Consider the following 21,691-nt stretch of genomic DNA (forward strand, 5'->3'; position numbering starts at 1 on the left):
AATCCGCTTAAGTCTAGAGGTCAGAAGTCTAAAATCAAGATGTGGGCAGAGTTGGCTCCTAATCTGCTCCGCCTTTCCCAGCGTCCTGAGGGGCCCACATCCCTTGGCTGGGGGCCCCTTCCTCCCGGTTAGCAGCCACAGCGCAGCCTCTTCCGGTCTCTCTCCGACTCTCACCCCCTGCTGCGAGGACACCAGGCCCCCAAATCATCCCATCTCAGGGTTGCTCACTCGGTCCCACCCGCAGGTCCCCTGTCGCCGTGTAAGGGGCACCTTTGCAGAATCCGAGGGCTGCATGTGGACACTGGGGGCCATTGCTGTGCCCCACACAGGTGCGTGTGTGACGAGTGCCCTCAGAATGTTCTCTCCGGCTCCCACAGGAGGACCCTCAGCCCCGGGTTCTGGTCTGCTTTTCACTGCGTAATTTCAGACACAGCTCTGCCTCTCTGTGCCTCAGTTTCCCTCAGTGCACAGGGTCCCTCCAGTGTGGAAGAGCCCTGCGGGCCTGAGCCACAGGCCGCAGCCCCCTGCGTGATGGGGCTTGGCTATTCCCCTCCTTAACTCAAGCTTCCCTGTGACCAGGAGGGACCGGCTGTCCCTGTGGCTGCTGTGATGTAGGTGCTGGGGGACGGGGCTCCCAGGGGACAGCACTGGGGGCTGTGGCCAGTCAGGCTCCCTGGGGCCAGGGCCCCTCGTCCATCAGCAACTCCTCCGGGCTCCAACACAGGCTCATTGTCCACTTCTCCCCTCGCCTAGGTCCCCTGGCCTGGGCCACCACCATCCCTCACAGCCTCCTCCTGGGTCTCTGCTGCGCTTCCAGACCCTCCTCCTCCCTCAGCACAACTTCCACACGGCCCCTGGAAGGGGCTTTCAAAACTGCACACTCTGCACCACCCCCTACTTAAAACCACCCCACTCCTCACCACAGCCCACAGAGAGAGTCCTGCTCCCTCTCCATCAGCTCCAGCCTCGTGGCTCTCCTTGCCGTGATGCACACACACCAGGTCCGCTCCCCACGTGGGGCCTTTGCACCTGCTGTGCCCCGCCTAGAATTCTGTCTGCAAACTCCACCGCATCGGGCCTTTGCACCTGCACCTGCTGTGCCCCGCCTAGAACTCTGTCTGCAATCTCCACTGCATCGGGCCTTTCCACCTGCTGTGTCCGCCTAGAACTGTCTGCAAACCCCACCACGTCAGGCCTTTGCACCTGCACCTGCTGTGCCCCGCCTAAAACTCTGTCTGCAATCCCACCACGTGGGGCCTTTGCACCTGCTGTGTCCGCCTAGAACTCTGTCTGTAATCCCACCGCGTCGGGCCTTTGCACCTGCACCTGCTGTGCCCCGCCTAGAACTCTGTCTGTAAACCCACCGCGTGGGGCCTTTGCACCTGCTGTGCCCCGCCTAGAACTCTGTCTGCAAACCCCACCACGTCAGGCCTTTGCACCTGCACCTGCTGTGCCCCCGCCTAGAACTCTGTCTGCAAACCCCACGGCCGGGGTTTCCATGGCTCATGTCTCAGCTTCAAGGTCGCCTCCTGGGAGGGGCAGCCGCCCAGCCTCCCGCTCTAATATCACACGATTTTAGCTCTGCAGAGCCGCTACCAGAACCTATTTCCTCATCTGTTTGTCCTCTTCTGATTTACTGACTGTCTCTCCCACTGGAATCTAAGCTCCTTGAGAGCAGGAACAAGGTCTCTCATTGTCTACTCATCATCTGTGCTGGGCAGGGGAAGCGTATGCTAAATATTTCCTGCAGTGACGGAAAGCAGCAGTTATCCCCCAACATCCGGAGCCCCAACAACCCTGGCGTCTGAATTCTGAACATTCTAAATCTCGCATCCACAGCCAACGGCCAGACCTGACTGGTCCCGATGGATGTGGTGTGAAGGGAGCCCACGCGTCCTCCGTGGAACACGCTGGCCGTCGGCGTTAAACCTGTAGGACAAACTGCCGGGAGACGGCGAGGGCGGCCCGATGCCACCGGGGAAAACAGACCCAACCAGGCCTGGCATCTGCACAGACCCGGGGGAGGCGGAAGTGGGTCCTGGGGAGGCGGAAGCTGGTCCTGGGGAGACGGAAGCGGGTCCGGAGAGGCGGAAGCGGGTCCCGGGAAGGCGGAAGCGGGTCCCGGGGAAGGCGGAAGCGGGTCCCGGGGGAGGCGGAAGCGGGTCCCGGGGGAGGCGGAAGCGGGTTCCGGGGAGGCGGAAGCGGGTCCCGGGGAAGGCGGAAGCAGGTCCCGGGAAGGCGGAAGCGGGTCCCGGGGAAGGCGGAAGCGGGTCCCGGGGAGGCGGAAGCGGGTTCCGGGGAGGCGGAAGCGGGTCCTGGGGAGGCAGAAGCCGGTTGTACTCCGTAGGCCGAGCACGCCTGAGGCTGACAATCCCAGGCCCCCGGACCACACGTGGGGGAGTGAGGTTTCGCAGCCAGCTTCTGGGGGCTCCCGCAGGCTTTGGTGGGCCCTGGCTTGAGGCCCCCACCTCTGCCTGTCTCCTAACGGCCCGCTCCTCTGTGCATCTGAGTCTAAATTTCCTTCTCCTTACAGAGACCCACCCTGATCCAGCCAGGCCTCATCTTAACTAGATTACATCTGCAAGGACCCCGTTTCCAAATAAGGTCAGACTCCTACGGCACAGGAATTGTAAGGGGGACCCTTCTCAACTCGCTGTAGGGGGGAAGGACCCTCCTCAACTCAGTGTAGGGGGAAGGACCCCACTGAACTCAGTGTAGAGGGAAGGACCCCACTGAACCCAGTGTAGAGGGAAGGACCCCTCTCAACTCAGTGTAGAGGGAAGGACCCCACTGAACACAGTGTAGAGGGAAGGACTCCTCTCAACTCAGTGTAGGGGGAAGGACCCCACTGAACCCAGTGTAGGGGGAAGGACTCCTCTCAACTCAGTGTAGAGGGAAGGACCCCACTGAACTCAGTGTAGGGGGAAGGACCCCTCTCAACTCAGTGTAGGGGGAAGGACCCCACTGAACCCAGTGTAGGGGGAAGGACCCCTCTCAGTGTAGGGGGAAGGACCCCACTGAACTCAGCGTAGGGGGAAGGACCCCACTGAACTCAGTGTAGGGGGAAGGACCCCTCTCAGTGTAGGGGGAAGGACCCCACTGAACTCAGCGTAGGGGGAAGGACCCCTCTCAACTCAGTGTAGGGGGAAGGACCCCACTGAACTCAGTGTAGGGGGAAGGACCCTACTGAACTCAGTATCCAGAAAAGCAAAGACACAACCCAATGCGAACACAGGCTAACGTTCCTGGCCGCAGAGGCCCGGAGGAGCTGGGAGCACCCACCGGCAGTGGCGTGCGGGAGTGGCTGATCATTTTCCCAGACGCCGTAATGACTGCAGCTGTAGGACAGCCGCTCTCTCAGAAGACAGGGGACTATGCACGGCGCTGTCACCCCTGCAGGTGACTTCACACGGTTTATTATAAACCACAGAGAAGGGCAGACCCGTCAGCAGAGGGGAAGGTTACCGTCCTAGGTGGAGGCGTGCTGTGTCTAGGCGCCCGACTTCCCCGTGTGTCTGAAAAGGTTCATTTATCATAAGACCCAGGATAAATAAACAAAGGCCGCTTCTTTGGCCGCCCTGGAAGTCCCTGCAGCCTCCCATCTGGAATCCTGGGGTCTGTCCAGCCGCCAGCCCCTCTCCAAACACCCCTTCCCGCACCCCCACCGCAGGCCAGCGTCTCGGGCCCCGTCTGTCATTCGTGAACAGCCGTCCAGGGGGCTCCGGTGACAGAGACGCCCCGGCCGCTCGCCGCTCTCGGCCTCGCACGCCCAGTCCGAGTGGGGGCGGTGCACCTGCGCATGCGCGCCCCTCCCCCGCCGCCCTCTCCCCGCCCCTCCCCACGTGACGCCGTGGGAACCCCGACCCCAGCGCCTCCGGGTGGGGGCAGCCTCCGGGCGCCGGCCGGAGATGGGGGTCCGGGGTGGCGGGAGAGCAGGAAGGATGGGGAGGGGACACCTGGCTCACGGGGTCCGGGGGTCCCGGAGGAGAGGGTGGGGGAGGGAAGGCCGCCGCGAACGGGCTCCCGGGGGGTGGGGGGGACTCACCCGCACGACGTAGGAGACCCCGGGCCCCAGGACCCTGGCGTCGGGGTGTAACCAGCCGTGCGCGGGTTTGTGGATGAAGCTGCCCTTCCGGATCCACTCGGCGGCGGCGGCGGCGTCCCCAGACCCTGCCGCCCCACGCGCGCCCCGCGGTCCCCGCGCCCCCGCGCCCCGACAGCGGCTGAGCGCGGGCAGGGGACAGGGCGCGGCGCAGCGGGGCTCGCAGGCGCCTAGGACGGCGGCCGCCAGCGCCGGGACGCCCCCCGGGCCCGCCGGCTCGGGCTGGGGGTCCGCGCCCCCCGAGGCCCCAGCCGCCCGCGCCGCCGCCGGGCCGCGGCCCAGGAAGCCGCCCGGGGCCGCGAACTTCCACTGCGGCATTCGGGGCAGCAACGCGCAGAAGGTGGTGGGCGCCTCGGGCTCGGGGGGCGCGGGGGGCGCCGGGGGCGCGCGCCCACCCGGACCCTGCGTCATGGCCGCGGCCGCCCGACGGAACCCGACCGGGCGCTGCGCCTGGCGCGGAGGAAGCCCTCCCGCTCCGCCCGCTCTGCCCGCTCCCTCCCGCCCCCGGCCCGGTGATGTCATCCGCCCGGCCCAGCGCGCAGCCGCGGGGGGCTGCGCCCCTGGGACCCCGGCCCTCCTCGTCCCGGCGCCTGGCCGCGAGGCTGGGGAAACTGAGGCCCTCCGAGGACACCGGGCGCTGGCCTGGAACCCGCAGCCAAGGCAGGACGGGGCTTTGAACCCAGAACCCCGTCAGCGACCTTCCCCACTGCGCCCCCAACCCCCGCCCGCCGCCCAAGTTCCCAGAAGGACCGAGCTGGAGAAGCTTAGAAATTCCACATCCCTTCTTTCCCCTGTTTCTTAGTGGGGAAACTGAGGCCTGGGGAGGCGCGGCCAGGGAAAAGAGAACCCCGGACCCTAAAGTCAGCCCCTCCCTCTCCGTTGTTCCAGCTAGAAGATACCTTAGGGTCACCCCTATTTCTTAGTGGGGAAACTGAGGTGCGGGGAGGGGAAGGGGCGCGGCCGAGGGCTCACAGACGAGGCTCAGACCCAGGAGTGCCGGCTCTGGGAGGGGGGGGGCTAGGAGCGGAGCCGGGCCCCTGCTCTGCGGCCTGTCCCGGCCTCAGTTTCTCCGGCTGTAACCCAGGGGAGCGGGCTGGAGGGTCGCGGCCTTTCCTCCCTCACTTCTGGGGAGCCCAGTCCCGCACCAGCTCATCTGAGCTCTGGGCCTCAGTCTTCCAGGCCGGCCGCTCCGTCCCCAGCCTCAGCCTCTCGGAGACCGGCCGCACCTTCCCTGGCCTCAAGGGTCAGTTCCTTTTGCACCAGAAAACGGGGTGTCACTGTCACCCCGGGACCCAGCCTCCTGGCCCGACTCGGCCGGAGCTCCCCTGCACCTGCCCCGCCCCAAGCAGGGCTGATTGCCGGGAACAAAGGGAGGGGCCGGGACGCGCTGGCAGGGGGCGAGGGAGGGAGGGGCGAGGCTGCCCGGAGCCTGATCGATAATTCAGAGGATGAGATCACAGCCGGCGCCGCCCGCGGGGCCGGGGAGGTGGGGGAGGGGAGCGAGGCGCGCGGCCGCGATTGGCCGTCTCTGCCGCGGCGCGTGTCGGACTCAGATCGCCCCCGCGCGTCCGCGGGAGGAGGGGATCGTGGGCGCGATTGGTCGGGGTGGAGCCGCGGCTGGACCTGCGCGCGGTGTGTGTGTTGTGCGCAGGGTGGACGCTGCGTCTGGGTGCGTGTCCAGGCATATGCAGGGGATCCAGGCCGCTGGGTCCTGGGGCGTGTTCACCTGATGGGTAAAGGGTGGGACAGATTTGGCGGCCCCAGGCTGAGGGCTGTGGGCTGAGAGCAGCCCCACAACCCCCTCTCTGTGCCCTGCATGCCTCCCAGGCTGCATCCTTCAGGGAGGTCCCAGGGCAGTGTCGGACCCTCCCAAGCTCCGGGATTAGGGTCTTTCTGGATGGGAAGTTTGTAAGGTGGTCCAGGTGCCATCCCTCCCTGGCACACAGAGGGCTCAGTCACACGGGCACCCCCAGTGTGTTTCCTTCCTGTCCCTTGGAGACAGTGGCAGGAACTCAGTCCAACGTCCAGGGTTCAAATCCTGACATCAGACTGAGGTGTGGGCTCACAGCATGCCCCAGGACAAATGTCCAGTCTCTCCAAAGCACCATTTCCTCTCAGTAAATGCCACCTGGTCCTGAGTTGCTATGAAGCTTAGATATCTTTATTAATATCCAAAACATAGCAAGCAGCTACTGATGGCAGATATTAGAATACCTCAAGCTCCTATACATCCTTCAAAACCCAGCTTCAATATTGCCTCTTCCAGGAAGCCTACCTGGCTGCCCGCTCAAAAGTTTGGCTCCACCTCCGGCCTCCCCTCACCCTGGGTCTCTCTTCTGGTCTCTCAGACCCCCTGGGCACTGGAGGGTTACGGGTCTGGCTCTGGAGGGCAGGGTTTGGGTCTCCTTTCTGTGACATCAATAGACACGTTAAGGCCGGGCTCGGTGGCTCATGCCTGTAATCCCAGCACTTTGGGAGGCCGAGGCAGGAGGATCACAAGGTCAGAAGATCGAGACAATCCTGGCTAACATGGTGAAACCCTGTGTCTACTAAAAATATAAAAAATTAGCCGGGTGTGGTGGTGGGCTCCTGTAGTCCCAGCTACTTGGGAGGCTGAGGCAGGAGAATGGTGTGAACCCAGGAGGTGGAACTTGCAGTCAGCTAAGATCACGCCACTGCACTCCAGCCTGGGCAGGAGTGCGAGACTCCGTCTCAAAAAAAAAAAAAAAATAGACACATTAAATGAGCCTGCATCTGCGATGCTGACAGCTCTCCAGCCCAGGAAAGGTTTATTGGCTAAGCAACTGTAGAAGGTGGAGTGGGAAAGGCACAGGCCTCAGGGCTGCCTCCAGCCTGAATTTGGGCTGGGACCGGGGTTAACCCAAGCTGTGATGGGGACCCAGGCCCTAGTGGGGCTGGACGCCGAGTTCTAGGACACAGGAAGCTCCGTCTCCAGCCAGCTACTGGGGAGGGCCGGAAGGTGTCCCTTTCCCCGCCTGGCCTGGCCTGGCCTGGTGTGACCTGGAAGAAACTGGAAGAAACTGGGGCACTGGAAGGAGACTCACCCTGCACCCTGCACAGCCATGGGTCACAGCCCCCAGGGACTGGAAGGATCAGGTGTCCTAGAAGGACCTGGACAGTTCAGGAAGAGGAGGGAAGACTCTCTTCCCAGCCCCTCTCGGCTTCTAGCCCCTCCAGCCAAAGCCAGGCCCCAGGAGAGACCTGCCCGCCCCCGTTCACCGTGTGGAAAACAGGCCTGGCCTAGCAGCAGCGGCCGGGCAGCCTGTGCCCCGCAGGCCGGGAGGGCATGGTGGCGGCCATGGTGCTGGCCCGTTTCGAGTGGCGGATGCCCATAGAGAATGCTGGAGCCCTGGCTTTGTTCACGGTGACCTGTTCTGGGCAGTGGGCGCCGGGGCCGGGGGTCTCCTCCAGGGGGCGCGGGGCCCGGGGCCGCCCCAGCATGGTGAAGGCAGGCAAGCGCTGGCGGTAGGTGTTGGCGTCCGGGCTGTCATACTGGCCCGGGCCTGGTATCTCAGCAGGATCCTGTGGGGGGCGGGCGGGGGGTGTGCGGCCCATCACCGTGTAGCTGGGGCTGCTGGGCTTGGTGAAGATCTGTGAGCCCCACAGAGGAGGCATGGTGTAGGCATTAGGGGCAGGGGCTGAGGTGTCCAGGGGCTTCAGAGGGAGGCGGCAGCCCAGGGTGAAAGCCGGCGGTTTCCGATGGCGCACAGGGGGCACCTTCTCTGGGCTGTAGGCCCCAGGGCCTGGCGTCACCTCCGGACCTGAGAGAGTGGGGAAGGAAAGGTGGCACTGACGTCCTCACCTGCCCAGAGACCCGGCATGGCTCCCCATTGCCCACATGCACCCTGGAGCTCACAACGCTTCTCAAGCAGCCCAAGTGCCTTTCTCTCCCTTCCCCATCCTCCATACACTCCCTTCCCCATCCTCCATACACATGGTCTGTGTTCCAAGCCTCCAGGACTTTGCCCAAGCTGGACCCAGGGCCAAGTACACCTTCATTTTCCACCCCTCCTCCCTGCTGCCTTCCCCAGACCATCCAGGGTAGAGCCCTCACAGCCCTTCCCAAGCCCCACAGCCTGGGTTTTCCCCTCTCTCCAGACGTGAGCACACTGAGGTGGGATGTTCTGCACCTGCATCTAACTGCCCCACCAGACTGGGATCCCATAAAAAGGAAGGAATGTCAAATCTACTCCAACTCTCCAGCAGTTGACTGTCTGAGTTGATGGGTGAACAGGATAGGTAGGAGGTGAGTGGTTGAGCGAGAAGTGAATGGTTCATGAAGGGATTTGTAAATGGATGGATGAGTGGATGGATGGATGGATGGATGGGTGGATGGATGGATGGATGGAATGGTTGATGGGTGGAAGGAAAAAAGGAAGGATTCATAGATAAGTGGGTAGGTGGGTGGCTGAATGGGTGGGAGGATGGATGGATGGGTGGATGGAACAGTTGATGGGTGGAAGGAAAAAAGGAAGGATTCATAGATGATTGGGTAGGTGGGTAGCTGAATGGGTGGGAGGATGGATGGATGGATGGATGGAATGGTTGATGGGTGGAAGGAAAAAAGTAAGGATTCATAGATGAGTGGGTAGGTAGGCGGCTGAATGGGTGGGAGGATGGGTGGATAGATTATGGATGGATGGATGGATGGGTGAGTGGAAGGCTGGATAGATAGGTGGGTGGGTGGGTGGATGGATAGATGGGTGGATGGTTGGGTGGGTGGATGCTAGGTCAATGGATGAGTGGATGGACGGGTGGATAGAAGGTTGGGTGGATGGTGGAAGGATGGGCGGGTGGATGGGTGGATGAATGGATGGATGGATGGGTGGGTGGGTGGATAGATAGATGAGTGGGTGGATGGGGGATCAATGGATGGATGGATGTGTAGATGGATGGATGGATGAGTGAGTGGATGGATGAATGGGTAGGTGGATGGGTGGATGGATGAGTGGGAGGATGGGTGGATGGGTGGGTATGTGGTTGGATGGGCAGGTGGATGGGTGTGTGGATTGATGGGTAGGTGAATGAGTAGATGGTTGGATGGATGAGTGGGTGGGTGGATGGATGAGTGGGTGGTTGGATAGATGGGTGGGTGGGTGGATGGGTGAGTGGATGGGTGAATGGTTGGCTGGATGGGTGAGTGGATAGACGGGTAGGTGGGTGGGTGGATAGATGGATGAGTGGGTAGATGGGTGGGCAGGTGGGTGGGTGGATGGGTGCAGGTCAGCGGGTGGATGGGTGTGTGGATGGATGGGTGGGTGGAGGGATGAGTGGGTGGGTGGATGGATGGGTAGATAGATGGTTATGTGGGTGAGTGGGTGGGCGGATAGATGGATGAGTGGGTAGGTGAAAGGATGGACAGATGGATGGGTAGGTGGATAGATGGGTGGGTGGGTGGGTGGATGGGTGGACAGATGGGTAGGTGGGTGGATGGATGAGTAGGTGGGTGGATGGTGAATGGATGTGTGGATAGATGGATGGATGGGTAGATGGATGGGTGGGTGAGTGGATGGGTGGATGGGTGGGCAGGTGGGTGGATGGGTGGTTGGATGGTAGATGGATGAGGGGATAGATGGATAGGTGGGTGGGTGGATGTATGGGTAGGTGGCTGCCAAGTGGGTAGATGGATGAGTGGATGGATGGGTGGATACATGGTTAGGTAGATGGTGGATGGATGGGTGGATAGATGGATGAGTGGGTGGGTGGATGGTTGGGTGGGTGGATGCTAGGTGGGTGGATGGATGAGTGGACTGATGGATGGATAGATGGTTGGGTGGATGGTGGAAGGATGGGTGGATAGATGGATGGGTGGGTGGGTGGGTGGATTGATGGGTGGATGGACGGGTGGATGGATGGATGGGTGGATGGACGGATGGATGGGTGGATGGACGGGTGGATGGATGGATGGGTGGGTGGGTGGATGGATGGTGGAAGGATGGGTGGATAGATGGATGGGTGGGTGGGTGGATGGTTGAGTGGGTGGATGCTAGGTGGGTGGATGGATGAGTGGATTGATGGATGGATAGATGGTTGGGTGGATGGTGGAAGGACAGGTGGATAGATGGATGGGTGGGTGGGTGGATGGATGAGTGGATGGACGGGTGGATAGATGGATGGGTGGGTGGATGGATGAGTGGATGGACGGGTGGATAGATGGATGAGTGGGTGGATAGATGGGTGGGTGGGTGGGTGGATGGATGAGTGGATGGACGGGTGAATAGATGGATGGGTGGGTGGGTGGATGGATGAGTGGATGGACAGGTGGATAGATGGATGGGTGGGTGGGTGCATGTATGAGTGGATGGATGGGTGGATAGATGGATGGGTGGATGGACAGGTGGATAGATGGATGGGTGGGTGGGTGGGTGGATGGACGGGTGGATAGATGGATGGGTGGGTGGGTGGATGGATGAGTGGATGGACGGGTGGATAGATGGATGGGTGGGTGGGTGGGTGGATGGGTGGATGGACGGGTGGATGGATGGATGGGTGGGTGGATGGACGGGTGGATGGATGGATGGGTGGGTGGGTGGATGGACGGGTGGGTGGGTGGGTGGATGGACGGGTGGATAGATGGATGGGTGGGTGGGTGGATGGATGAGTGGATGGACGGGTGGATAGATGGATGGATGGGTGGGTGGGTGGATGGACGGGTGGGTGGGTGGATGGACGGGTGGATAGATGGATGGGTGGGTGGGTGGATGGATGAGTGGATGGACGGGTGGATAGATGGATGGATGGGTGGGTGGGTGGATGGATGGGTGGATGGACGGGTGGACAGATGGATGGGTGGGTGGGTGGATGGTTGGGTGGGTGGATGCTAGGTGGGTGGATGGATGAGTGGATTGATGGATGGATAGATGGTTGGGTGGATAGATGGGTGGGTGGGTGGGTGGATGAGTGGATGGACGGGTGGATAGATGGATGGGTGGGTGGGTGGATGGATGAGTGGATGGACGGGTGGATAGATGGGTGGGTGGGTGGGTGGGTGGATGGGAGAATGGAGTCAGGCAGGTGCGTCAGGTGTGCGGGCAAACTGTTGGGTGCCTGTGAAGGACACTGCCGATTTGCCACAGTCCCCATTCACCTCTCACCTCCTGACACCTAGGCCAGCTGCCTCTGTGGCCATGTGTGTCCAGGGCCTCTGTGACCCTGACCCGCTTCACTCATTCAGTTCTCCCAGCCCCGGTGGGCACTGGAGTGGCAGCCCCTCCTGTGTCCCTTGGATTTGATCACTCCAAAGACTGCATTCTAAGAACTCCAAGGATAAGTGGGGGAGAGAGGACAGGGCAGGAGAGTCGCTGAGACCCTGGAAAGAAGGTCCTTGTGCAGCTGCATGGCTCCAGTACTCACCCCGAGACTTGGCCCGGCCCTGCATGGAGTAGGCAGGGGTGCAGCTGCGGCCAAAGCGTGTGACTTTGGGGTCCAAGAAGTAGATGGGGCCCGGGCTGGTGTCCTGAGGTGGTGCTGGGGAGAGGAGCCCAGAGTGCTGAGAGTGATTCTGAAGACGGTGCCTGCCCCACTGCCCGGCCTCAGTGCCCCTGTTGGCCCCGAGACACTCCCACCAGGTCAGAGGTCACCCCAGCCCCATCTCGGAGTGGTCACCCCAGGGGCCCTGAGTTGTGGCTGCCTGAACTGGGTGCCTCAGGTCTCTGCTCTGACTCTGTCTCCTGACAATCAAAGTGATTCTGCTCTGCTGCTGTTTGTAGCCACCTCTGCCCCCTAACCTCTGCGCAGGTGTGGGCTGGAGAACCAGCTCGTGGGTTTGTTGGAACTGGACATAATTAGGCTGGGTGTGGTGGTGCACACCTGTAATCCCAGCACTTTCAGAGGCCGAGGCAGGAGGGTCACTTGAGCTCAGGACTTTGAGACCAGCACGGGCAACACAGCGAGATCCCGTCTCTACTAAAAATTTAAAACTTAGCCAGACATGTTGACATGCACCTGAGGTCCCAGCTCCTCGGAAGGCTGAAGGGAGAGGATCACGAGCCTGGGAGGTGGAGGCTGCAGTGAGCTGTGATCGCGCCACTGCACTCCAGCCTGGGCAATGGAGCAAGACGGAGTCTCAAAAGAAAAAAAAAACTGTACATAAAGAAAGAGTGACAAGAGCAACTAGGCTCTGAATCAAGGCTTCAGCTTGTTGGCAGGTCGCATGCTAAAGAGAGGGGCTCGGCGTTGGACCACGTTCAAATCCAGCAGGGCCTCTTGTGAGCTGGTGACCTTGGCCAAGTTATTTATCCTAAGCCTATTTTCCTCATCAGTATGTTGAGAAAATCAAAAAGTGAGAGGATCCACAGAAGGGAGTGATCTGTGGCCTTGCACTTGGCGATTGGGACCGTTTGCTGCTTTCACCATTATTGCCACACCAAAGCACAACCAGTGACAGATGCGCAAGCACCTGCGTGTGTGTAGCAGCGTGTCCGGTGTTCACGGCCCCACAGACCGTCTGTGCACACACTCAGTACACGTGGCAGCAAGCCACGGGTGAGGGGGGAAACGTCATCCAAACCTTCGCCCTCCCCTGAGGAGTCTGTGGCACGCGGTGTGGCCCAGACACAGCTTCAGACCTCCCCGCCACAGGCACAAGTACTTGCACATACGCTGTGGTCCCCAATGCAGGCTCACGGGCCACATTCCAAGGGTGATCACTGACCCTTAGCCACGGCCTCATCCTTCGTTAGACTGGCAGGAGGGAGAGGGTCTATTTTTAGCCGCTTCCCCAGGCCCAGGGCAAATACAGTCCCCCAGGACTGGAAGAGGCTGAGGAGATTTTTGTTTTTTTTTTTTTTTTTTGAGGGAGTGTCTCATTCTATCGCCCAGGCTGGAGAGTGCAGTGGCTCATGGCTCACTGAAGCTTCGACCTCCTGGGCTCAAGCTATCCTCCCACCTCAGCCTCCCAAACGCTGAGACCACAGGTATGTACCACCACGCCCTGCTAATTTTTTATTAGAAGCCCTTGATCATGGCTGGGCGCGGTGGCTCACGCCTGGCATCCCAGCACTTTGGGAGGCTGAGGCGGGCGGATCATCTGAGGTCATGAGTTCAAGACCAGCCTGGCCAATATGGTGAAACCCTGTCTCTACTAAAAATACAAAAATTAGCCAAGCGTGGTGCCAGTTGCCTATAATCCCAGCTATTCAAAGAGGCTGAGGCAGGAGAATTGCTTGAACCCAGGAGGTGGAGCTTATAGTGAGCCAAGATCGTACCACTGCACTCCAGCCCGGGCGATAGAGTGAGACTCAGTCTCAAAAAAAAGAAAAGAGGCCAGGCGCGGTGGCTCACGCCTGTAATCCCAGCACTTTGGGAGGCCGAGGTGGGTGGATCACAAGGTCAGGAGATCAAGACCGTCCTGGCTAACATAGTGAAACCCTGTGTCTACTAAAAATACAAAAAATTAGCCGGCTGTGGTGGCGGGCGCCTGTAGTCCCAGCTGCTCGGGAGGCTGAGGCAGGAGAATCACTTGAACCCCGGGAGGCAGAGGTTGCCATGAGCCAGGATCACGCCACTGCACTCCAGCCTGAGCCATAGTGTGAGACTCAGTCTCAAAAAAAAAAAGAAAAAGAAATTCCTGATCATAATCCCATCGCCCCTCCTCAGACGCCTGGGCCTCACTCACGTGACCACAGACTCGCCTCAAAGTGCTCACTGTGCAGGGCTTGGCCGTCAGGACTCCCCATGCTGAAGCGCTGACCTTGGACTCTACCCTGCACCTGGAACCTTCCAGCCTTTTCTTCTGCCCTCCCCAACCCCTGGCTCAGTGTCCCGTGAGAAATGAACACACCCCAGCTCATCATGACATCACTCATCTCAAGGGCTCAGCCCACAAAGCAGGCTCTGCCTGGAGTTCAGTTCTTCTGGGGGCTCCACCGAACTCCTACTCATCCTACAAAACCCAGATCCCACGCTCCACTTCCAGGAAGCCTACCCTGGGCCTTCAGCAAAGTGTGCACGATCCCCAAAATCCCCACTCCACCCACCAGACTCCCCACGCTGTCTCTGGCCCAGGAGGTGTCCTGAGACTGGATTTGAACCTGGGAACTCAGATCTGTCTGGGTCGTAGGCTAAGTTCTTTTTTTTTTTTTTTTGAGACGGAGTCTCGCTCTGTTGCCCAGGCCGGAGTGCAGTGGCGCAGTCTTGGCTCACTGCAAGCTCTGCCTCCCAGGTTCACACCATTCTCCTGCCTCAGCCTCCCTAGTAGCTGGGACTACAGGCGCCCGCCACCACGCCCGGCTAATTTTTTTTTTTTTTTTTTTTTTTTTTTTTAGTAGAGACGGGGTTTCACCGTGTTAGCCAGGATGGTCTCGATCTCCTGACCTCGTGGTCCACCCGCCTCGGCCTCCCAAAGTGCTGGGATTGCAGGCATGAGCCACCATGCCCGGCCCACAAGCTAAGTTCTCAAGCCAGCCCTGGGGACAGGGGGTGCTGACGCCTTCACTGGCATTCTGAGACCCCTTGCAGCTTCCTGAGTCCCAGTGTGGGCTGGGATTTTTGTTCATTCTGAAGGCTGAGAACAGGCTGCTGTCCTGCCCCTCCCAGCAGGCCTCTGTCCAAAGCCCCGCACAAGACCCCTCCGACCGCGCCCCCAGCCCAGCTGGGACCTTGGAGCAGCGATAGAAAATGGAGGGATGGAATTTGGGAGCATTGATGGAGTTATGGAATTTGGGAGCCCTGAGACCTGCTGGCCCGTGGTAGCAGCGCCGCTAATGAACACCAACAGCTCCCTGTGTGCCCGGCGGGGTCCACGCCTGAGCTGCTTCACTCGGTCGGAGCCCATCGCAGCCACTGCGCCCATTCTGGACAGGAGCAGGCACCATGGGGCAAGGCCACCAGCCCGTGGCACAGCGAGCCGGCGCACCCCATGCCTGCCTCCCGCCTTGCCTGCCCTCCCGCCGTGCCGCCTGCACAAGCAGCCAGGAATGTCCACAGAGGTACACCACAGCCCTGTGAGATGGGCCAGGCCTGGGGAGCCCCCACCTTCAGGGTGGAGAAACTGGGGCTCAGGGCTCAGCCTCACACCCGACAGCACACGTTTACTGAGCACTGACTATTTTTTCTTTTTCTTAAATTTGTTTTAAGACGAGGTCTCGCTCTGTCGCCCAGGCTGGAGTGCAGTGGTGCGATCATAGCTCACTGCAGCCTCCACCTCCTGGGTTCAAGTGATACTCCTGCCTGGGCCTCCCCAGCAGCTGGGACCACAGGTGCACACTACCCCACCCAACTTTGCGGCTACTTTTAAAAGCATTTAATCCTCACTTAATGAATCTCAAAAAGGCATTTAATATGCATCTAATCCTTACAACAGCCCTGTATGGAGTCTGTTATTATTTTTAATATTATGTTAATGTTTTTGTTACTATTGTTAACTTTTTTTTTTTCTTTTTAGAGACAGAGTCTCATTCTGTCGCCCAGGCTGGAGTGCAGAGGCCCGATCTCGGCTCACTGCAAGCTCCGCCTCCTGGGTTCAAGCGATTCTCCTGCCTCAGCCTCCCGAGTAGCTGGGATTACAGGTGCCCACCACCATGCCCGGCTAATTTTTTTGTATTTTTAGTAGAGACGGGGTGTCACCGTGTTAGCCAGGATGGTCTTAATCTCTTGACCTCGTGATCTGCCTGCCTCAGCCTCCCAAAGTGCTGGGATTACAGGAGTGAGCCACCACACCCAGCTAAGTTTTTTGCATTTTTAGTAGAGACAGGGTTTCACCGTGTTAGCCAGGATGGTCTCCATCTCCTGACCTCGTGATCCGCCCGCCTCAGCCTCCTTAAGTGTGGGGATTACAGGCATGAGCCACCGCACCAGCCTACTATTGTTAACTTTTAACAGAAACTGAGTTGCAGAGCACTTAAGCAATTTGCCTGAGTACAAGCAGCAAGGAATTGCAAACACGGGAAGGCAGGTACAGGTATTCACCTCCCTGCTGCGCTCTTTCTCCTTCCATTCTTTTTATCAATGAAAAAACAGAGAGGGACAGCAGCTTGCCTGAGGTCTCACAGCAAGTAGGAGGTGGAGCAGGTTGTAGAGCCCAGCCTTGCCTGCTTCCTGATGCACTAACTGGGGGCCTGGATCTAAGGGGTAAGGAGACCCATCAGTGCTCCTAGGAGGAGGTTGGAGGATCAGGGAAGCCCCCAGCCGCCCGCCCGCCCGCCTTACCCTCACTGGGCCTCCGGACGAACGAGTAGGCGGGACTGGCCACCCTGGTGCAGTCGTGGTTGATGAAGCCCACGGTGGACGGCAGGACGTACAAGCCTGGCCCCGAGCCTGCAGCCCAAAGCCCTCAGGTCACCGCCTGGGCCCAGATTCCCCGAGGAAGGAACCCTGGCCCCGCTCCTGAGCCTTAGCCTGGGTTCCCCTCTCCCTCCATGGTGAGGATTGGGGGCCCCGGGGAGCAAGAGGCTGCTGCCCCTCGGGGACAAAATGTGATGCCTGCATTGTGAGTCAGACATGAATCACAGAGGAAAGGCTGGGGACAGCAGCATCCTTCACCCTGGGGCACAGCCGGGGAGACTGGGGCCTGAGCCTCCCAGAGATACGTGGTCACAGGTGGGGAAACTGAGGCCTGAGCCTCCCAGAGATACACAGTCACAGATGGGGAAACTGAGGCCTGAGCCTCCCAGAGATACACTGTCACAGGTGGGGAAACTGAGGCCCAGGCAGAGATACAGTCACAAATGGGTAAACTGAGACCCAGGCAGATATATACACAGTCACAGATGGGGAGACTGAGGCCCAGGCAGAGATACACGGTCACAGATGGGGAGACTGAGGCCTGAGCCTCCCAGAGATACACGGTCACCGACGCCATGTGTTGTGGCTTCTGCAGAATCTCCATGCCACCGGGGTCAGGAGAGACCAAAGAACCAGCCCGAGGACCTGGCTTGGGGCCTGACTCCAGCCGCTTATTGTGGGTGAGGAAACTGTCCTCCTGGGCCCTCACCAAGGCCGGCAGCTGATGTGATTCCCAGCAGAGCAGCCTCTGCACACGCGCCCCTCGCCCTGCCCCGCGTTGTCTAGGGCGCCTGTCCCTGAGGGCCACGCTGGAAACATCCCCTCTTCCCTGCATCTCCCGCATGATCCCTGTGGCTTTGCCCACTGCTGTACCCACAGCCCCTGGAAAGGGACCCGGCCGGCAAAGCACTCAGCTTCCGTTGGACAGACACATACTCGGGGCTCATGGCAACCCCGTGTCCACACCCATCCTGCCGGAAGGAAAACTGAGGTCTAGGGAAGGGCGAGGACTTGCCTGAAACTCCTGCCTCCTGCTGGGCTCCCAGAACATTCCAGAATCCCCAGAAGTAGGGGGAGTGGAGCAGGAAAGGGTCCCACCCGTCCCTTCGGCTGGCACGCACCGTTCTCCAGGGTGGCCGTCCCACAGGACTTCCTCAGGCCTGTCTCCGGAATCTGGCCCTCCGTCACTCGCCGGCCAAGGGGGCCTGTGGCCCGCCGTGGGGTGGGGTCGCAGCTGAGGGTCCCCATGGTGGGCAGGCGATGGCCCCCACAGCACCCACGGGGCCTGGTGCTACCTCCTGAGCCGCAGCAGCTCTGGCGGCCACAGGCCCAGGCACCGTCCCCACCTTCACGGCCTCACCACACCCTCCCACGACCACAGCCGCACAGACGGCCCCTTGTCCCGCAGCAGGGAGTCGTGGGGCCCTGGCCCGAGGCAGGCTGGTCGGCCGGACACTGGCCTGGAAGTGGGGCCGGGATCGAGTGTCGGCCAGGCGGCTGGACGGTCCAGGAAAGAGTCCGGTGTCAGCAGAGTGCGTCTCCCGGGAGCCGGCAGAGCTGGGCAGCTGGGGCCAGGGCCGGCCCCAGGGAACTAGACCTGCAAACATGACACCCACAGCCTCGCAGCAGGAGGGCCTGGTGGGGTCGTGGGTGGCGTGGCCCCGTTTCTACACCTGGGGAAACTGAGGCACAGCCCAAGGTCATACAGCAAGTGCACAACTCTGGGAGTTTCAACTCTGAGCCAAGAAGCATTCACTGCCTCATCCTGTCGCTCATTCCTGCCAAAGCATGTACTGGGCACCTACTGTGTACCAGTCTCTGTTGGGGGTGGTGAGAACTGGACACGAACAGACAGAAAAGAAGGAGATGTTCTCAGGATGGGAGAGAGAAAGTCGTCAGTAAATGTGATAAGTGAACACAGTCTGGTGTATGAGGAGGTACTGAGTGTGAGGGAAAACGCAGACAGGTTTGGGGCCCAGGGTGGCAGTGTGGGTGCGGGTGAGCCCCGCGGAGAAGGTAAAACTGAACAGTCCCAAAGCAGGTGAGGAGGCAGCCGTGAAGAGGCCCTGGGGCAGTGGCGAGGACAGAGAGGAGGTGAGAGCCGTCCTCACCGCCTCCCAGATGCCTCCAAGATTTAAATCACAATTGATTTTGATACGCTGAAGGCGACCACTGCGTGAGGCTCCAAGAAGAGGCTCAGAAAACTGCCAAATGAGATGCACGTTCCTGTCTCTTCTTTGTTCGTTTCTGTATTTTTTGGAGCCTTTTGCAGTGTAATATTTTTTTTTGAGGCAGAGTCTCACTCTGTCACCCAGCCTGGAGTGCGGTGGTTCGATCTCGGCTCACTGCAACCTCTGCCTCCCAGGTTTAAGCGATTCTCCTGCCTCGGCCTCCCGAGTAGCTGAGATTACAGGCACCCGCCACCACGCCTGACTAATTTTTGTATTTTTTAGTAGAGATGGGGTTTTGCCATGCCCGGCTAATTTTTTTTTTTTTTTTTTTTTTGAGACGGAGTCTTGCTGCCTCGCCCAGGCTGGAGTGCAGTGGCGCGATCTTGGCTCACTGCAACCTGCGCCTCCAGGGTTCAAGCAATTCTTCTGCCTCAGCCTCCCGAGTAGCTGGGATTACAGGCATGCACCACCACGTCCAGCTAATTTTTTTGTATTTTTAGTAGCTAATTACAGGCACGCGCCACCATGTCCAGCTAATTTTTTTTCTTTTTAGTAGAGACGGGGTTTCACCATGTTGGCCAGGATGGTCTCAATCTCTTGACCTTGTGATCCGACTGCCTCGGCCTCCCAAAGTGCTGGGATTACAGGCGTGAGCCACCGCGCCCTGTCAACTTTTTGTAGTTTTAGTAGAGATGGGGTTTCACCATGTTGGCCAGGCTGGTTTCAAACTCCTGACCTCAGGTGATCCACACACCTCGGCCTCCCAAAGTGCTGGGATTACAGGTGTGAAGAACCATGCCCGGCCTGCAGTGTCATCTTTAACAGCTTTATTGATATAATTCACATACCATACAATTATACACTTCACCGTGCAATGTAATTTTAATGTATTGCGTAATGTTTTAAAACTTTTTAATCAAAATGGTATAGTCTACATAAAGGATCATAAAACAAGCCTTAGAACATATCAGACTTTTGAAACTTACAGAGCATATTATCCGGTGAAAAAGGAATTAAAATAGAAACACCAACTTTAAGATATCCAGGATCCCCTAAATATATTTAGAAGTTAAACAACATATTTCTGAATAACCCATGCATCAAATAAGTAATCAAAAAGGAAGTTAGAAAATTTTCAAACTAAATGACTATAAAAAAATCAACATATTAAACTGCGTAGGATGCAGCTAAAGAAGTGCTTAGAGGGCAAATGGTTGCTTTAAATTTTTTTTTTTTTTTTTTTTTTTTTTGACTATTACAAAAGTTTATTTAACAGAAAGTCTAATATGAAAATGTACATGACCTAATTTTTACATCATAGTAAAACAGGCCCTATGGAGAGAGGACATGGGTTTCTCTGCTGAACAGCCATTATTTATACTCGTTCCAAGGCTTCTAACATGATGATACTATTTCCTCGTATTACCACCATTCCAATATTGTTCTGTTGTCCACTAGTCGCCATCTCCACACATTCATCGATCACAAGGTTCATGAAGGGATCAAATCCCCGCAATATTCCTTGGACATGTCTGCCACCATTTAATTTCAATGATAACTTCTTGTCCATAAATTTTTTCAACTCGGGAGGGTGAGCTTTGCTCATGGTGTATACTCCGCGGGCTCACAGATGCCTTGGAACGGAACGCACGGTTTCCCTCACGCTCCCGCGGTAGGCCCCTGCTTTAAATTTTTATATGAGAAAAGAAGGCTGGGCACAGTGGCTCACACCTGTAATCCCAGCACTTTGGGAGGCCAAGGCAAGCAGATTGCTTCAGCTCAGGAGTTCAAGACCAGCCTAGGCAACATGGTGAAACCCCATCTCTACAAAAAATACAAAAATCATCTGGGAGTGGTAGTGTGTGCCTGTAATCCCAGCTACTCAGGAGGCTGAGGTGAGAGGATTGCTTGAGCCTAAGGAGGTCAAGGCTGCAGTGAGCCAAGATTGTGCCACTGCACTCCAGCCTGGGCCTAAGTATCCACCTAAGAAGCTAGGAAAACAAGAGTAAGTATAAGGAAGATTGTAAAGATAACGGTAGAAATCCATGAACTTGAAAACTGTAGAAATAATCCCTTGGCCGGGCACTGTGGCTCATGCCTGTAATCCCAGCACTCTGGGAGGCCAAGGAGGGCAGATCACTTGAGATCAGGAGTTCGAGACCAGCCTGGCCACCATGGTGAAACCCCGTCTCTACTAAAAATTAAAACATTAGCTGGGCACGGTGGTGCATGTCTGTAATCCCAGCCACACAGGAGGCTGAGGCAGGAGAATCGCTTGAACCCGGGAGGTGGAGGTTGCACTGAGCCGAGATCACACCACTGCACTCCAGCCTGGGTGACAGAGCGAGACTGCACATCAAAATAAAACAAAAAGAGAAAAAAAAAAACCTCCTCCCCACCCAAAAAAAGCTGGTCTTTATTTTTATTTTTATTTATGTATTTATTTATTTTTGAGATGGAGTCTCGCTCTGTCGCCCAGGCTGTAGTCCAGTGGCGTGATCTCGGCTCACTGCAAGCTCCACCTCCCGGGTTCACACCATACTCCTGCCTCAGCCTCCCGAGTAGCTGGGACTGCAGGCATGTGCCACGCTGCGGCACACAGGCCCTGCACAGCCTCGTCCCCACCTCCCCCTGTCCTCTCGTCCTGCTCCTTCCCCTTTGCCGCTCTACTCTGACCATCCAGACCTGCTTTCCTTCTCTCTACCTGAGATGCCTCTGCCAGGAAACCAACCCTCGCTGGCCCCTTCCTCGGTCACGAAGGCCCCCAGCCCACAGACCCTGTCATCCCCCAACCCCGGACACACCATTTGCTTGTTTCCAGAGGCAGCACAAACTCCAGAGCCACAGCAGGGATGGGTGCTGAGGAGGGAGAGAGGAGGAAAGACCCCAACCTCCCTCGGCCAAAGCTGCTCCTTCACCAAAACCAGCCAGACGTGCAGGACCCCAGGAGGTCCCAGGGCTAGAGAGACAGAGGGGACAAGGGCCTAGAAGGTCGTCCCCCAACCCCATCCCTCCTCACATCCGGGTCACCAGGTCCAGGCCACACCAGACAGCCACTAAGGGAAGACAGCCAGAGACTTGGTTCCAGCCAGGACTCGGCCCCAGTTGACTCAGTTTCCCCTCTGTGACTTGGGCTGCCAGAACCCTACAACCAGGTTCCAGCCAGGACTCGGCC

The 21,691-nt window shown here is 58.5% G+C and overlaps 3 protein-coding genes across 3 annotated transcripts in view; all 3 read right to left on the reverse strand.

Moving 5' to 3' along the window:
• The window catches only part of SHC2 (SHC adaptor protein 2), a 44,368-nt gene extending 39,821 nt beyond the window's left edge, over positions 1 to 4,547 (reverse strand). Inside the window, exon 1 of the mRNA XM_024237216.3 lies at positions 4,046 to 4,547. Coding sequence (XP_024092984.3) covers positions 4,046 to 4,513 — 468 coding nt within the window. The 5' untranslated portion in view covers positions 4,514 to 4,547. The remainder of the gene's footprint in view (positions 1 to 4,045) is intronic.
• Positions 4,548 to 6,862: 2,315 nt separating this feature from the next.
• Positions 6,863 to 17,593, reverse strand: CIMAP1D (CIMAP1 family member D). The gene is made up of 4 exons (XM_024237623.3): positions 17,467 to 17,593; positions 16,271 to 16,378; positions 11,477 to 11,590; positions 6,863 to 7,884 (listed from the first exon to the last, which is right to left on the reverse strand). The coding sequence occupies exons 1-4, from the start codon at positions 17,591 to 17,593 to the stop codon at positions 7,364 to 7,366; spliced, it is 870 nt and encodes a 289-aa protein (XP_024093391.1). The 3' UTR covers positions 6,863 to 7,363.
• Positions 17,594 to 19,760: 2,167 nt separating this feature from the next.
• Positions 19,761 to 20,192, reverse strand: LOC134760741 (small nuclear ribonucleoprotein G). The gene has a single exon (XM_063720382.1). The coding sequence runs from the start codon at positions 20,120 to 20,122 to the stop codon at positions 19,892 to 19,894; it is 231 nt and encodes a 76-aa protein (XP_063576452.1). The 5' UTR covers positions 20,123 to 20,192; the 3' UTR covers positions 19,761 to 19,891.
• Positions 20,193 to 21,691: the final 1,499 nt, after the last annotated feature.

Source organism: Pongo abelii, chromosome 20 (assembly GCF_028885655.2).
Source record: "Pongo abelii isolate AG06213 chromosome 20, NHGRI_mPonAbe1-v2.0_pri, whole genome shotgun sequence".
In the NCBI taxonomy this organism is placed as follows: domain Eukaryota; kingdom Metazoa; phylum Chordata; class Mammalia; order Primates; family Hominidae; genus Pongo; species Pongo abelii.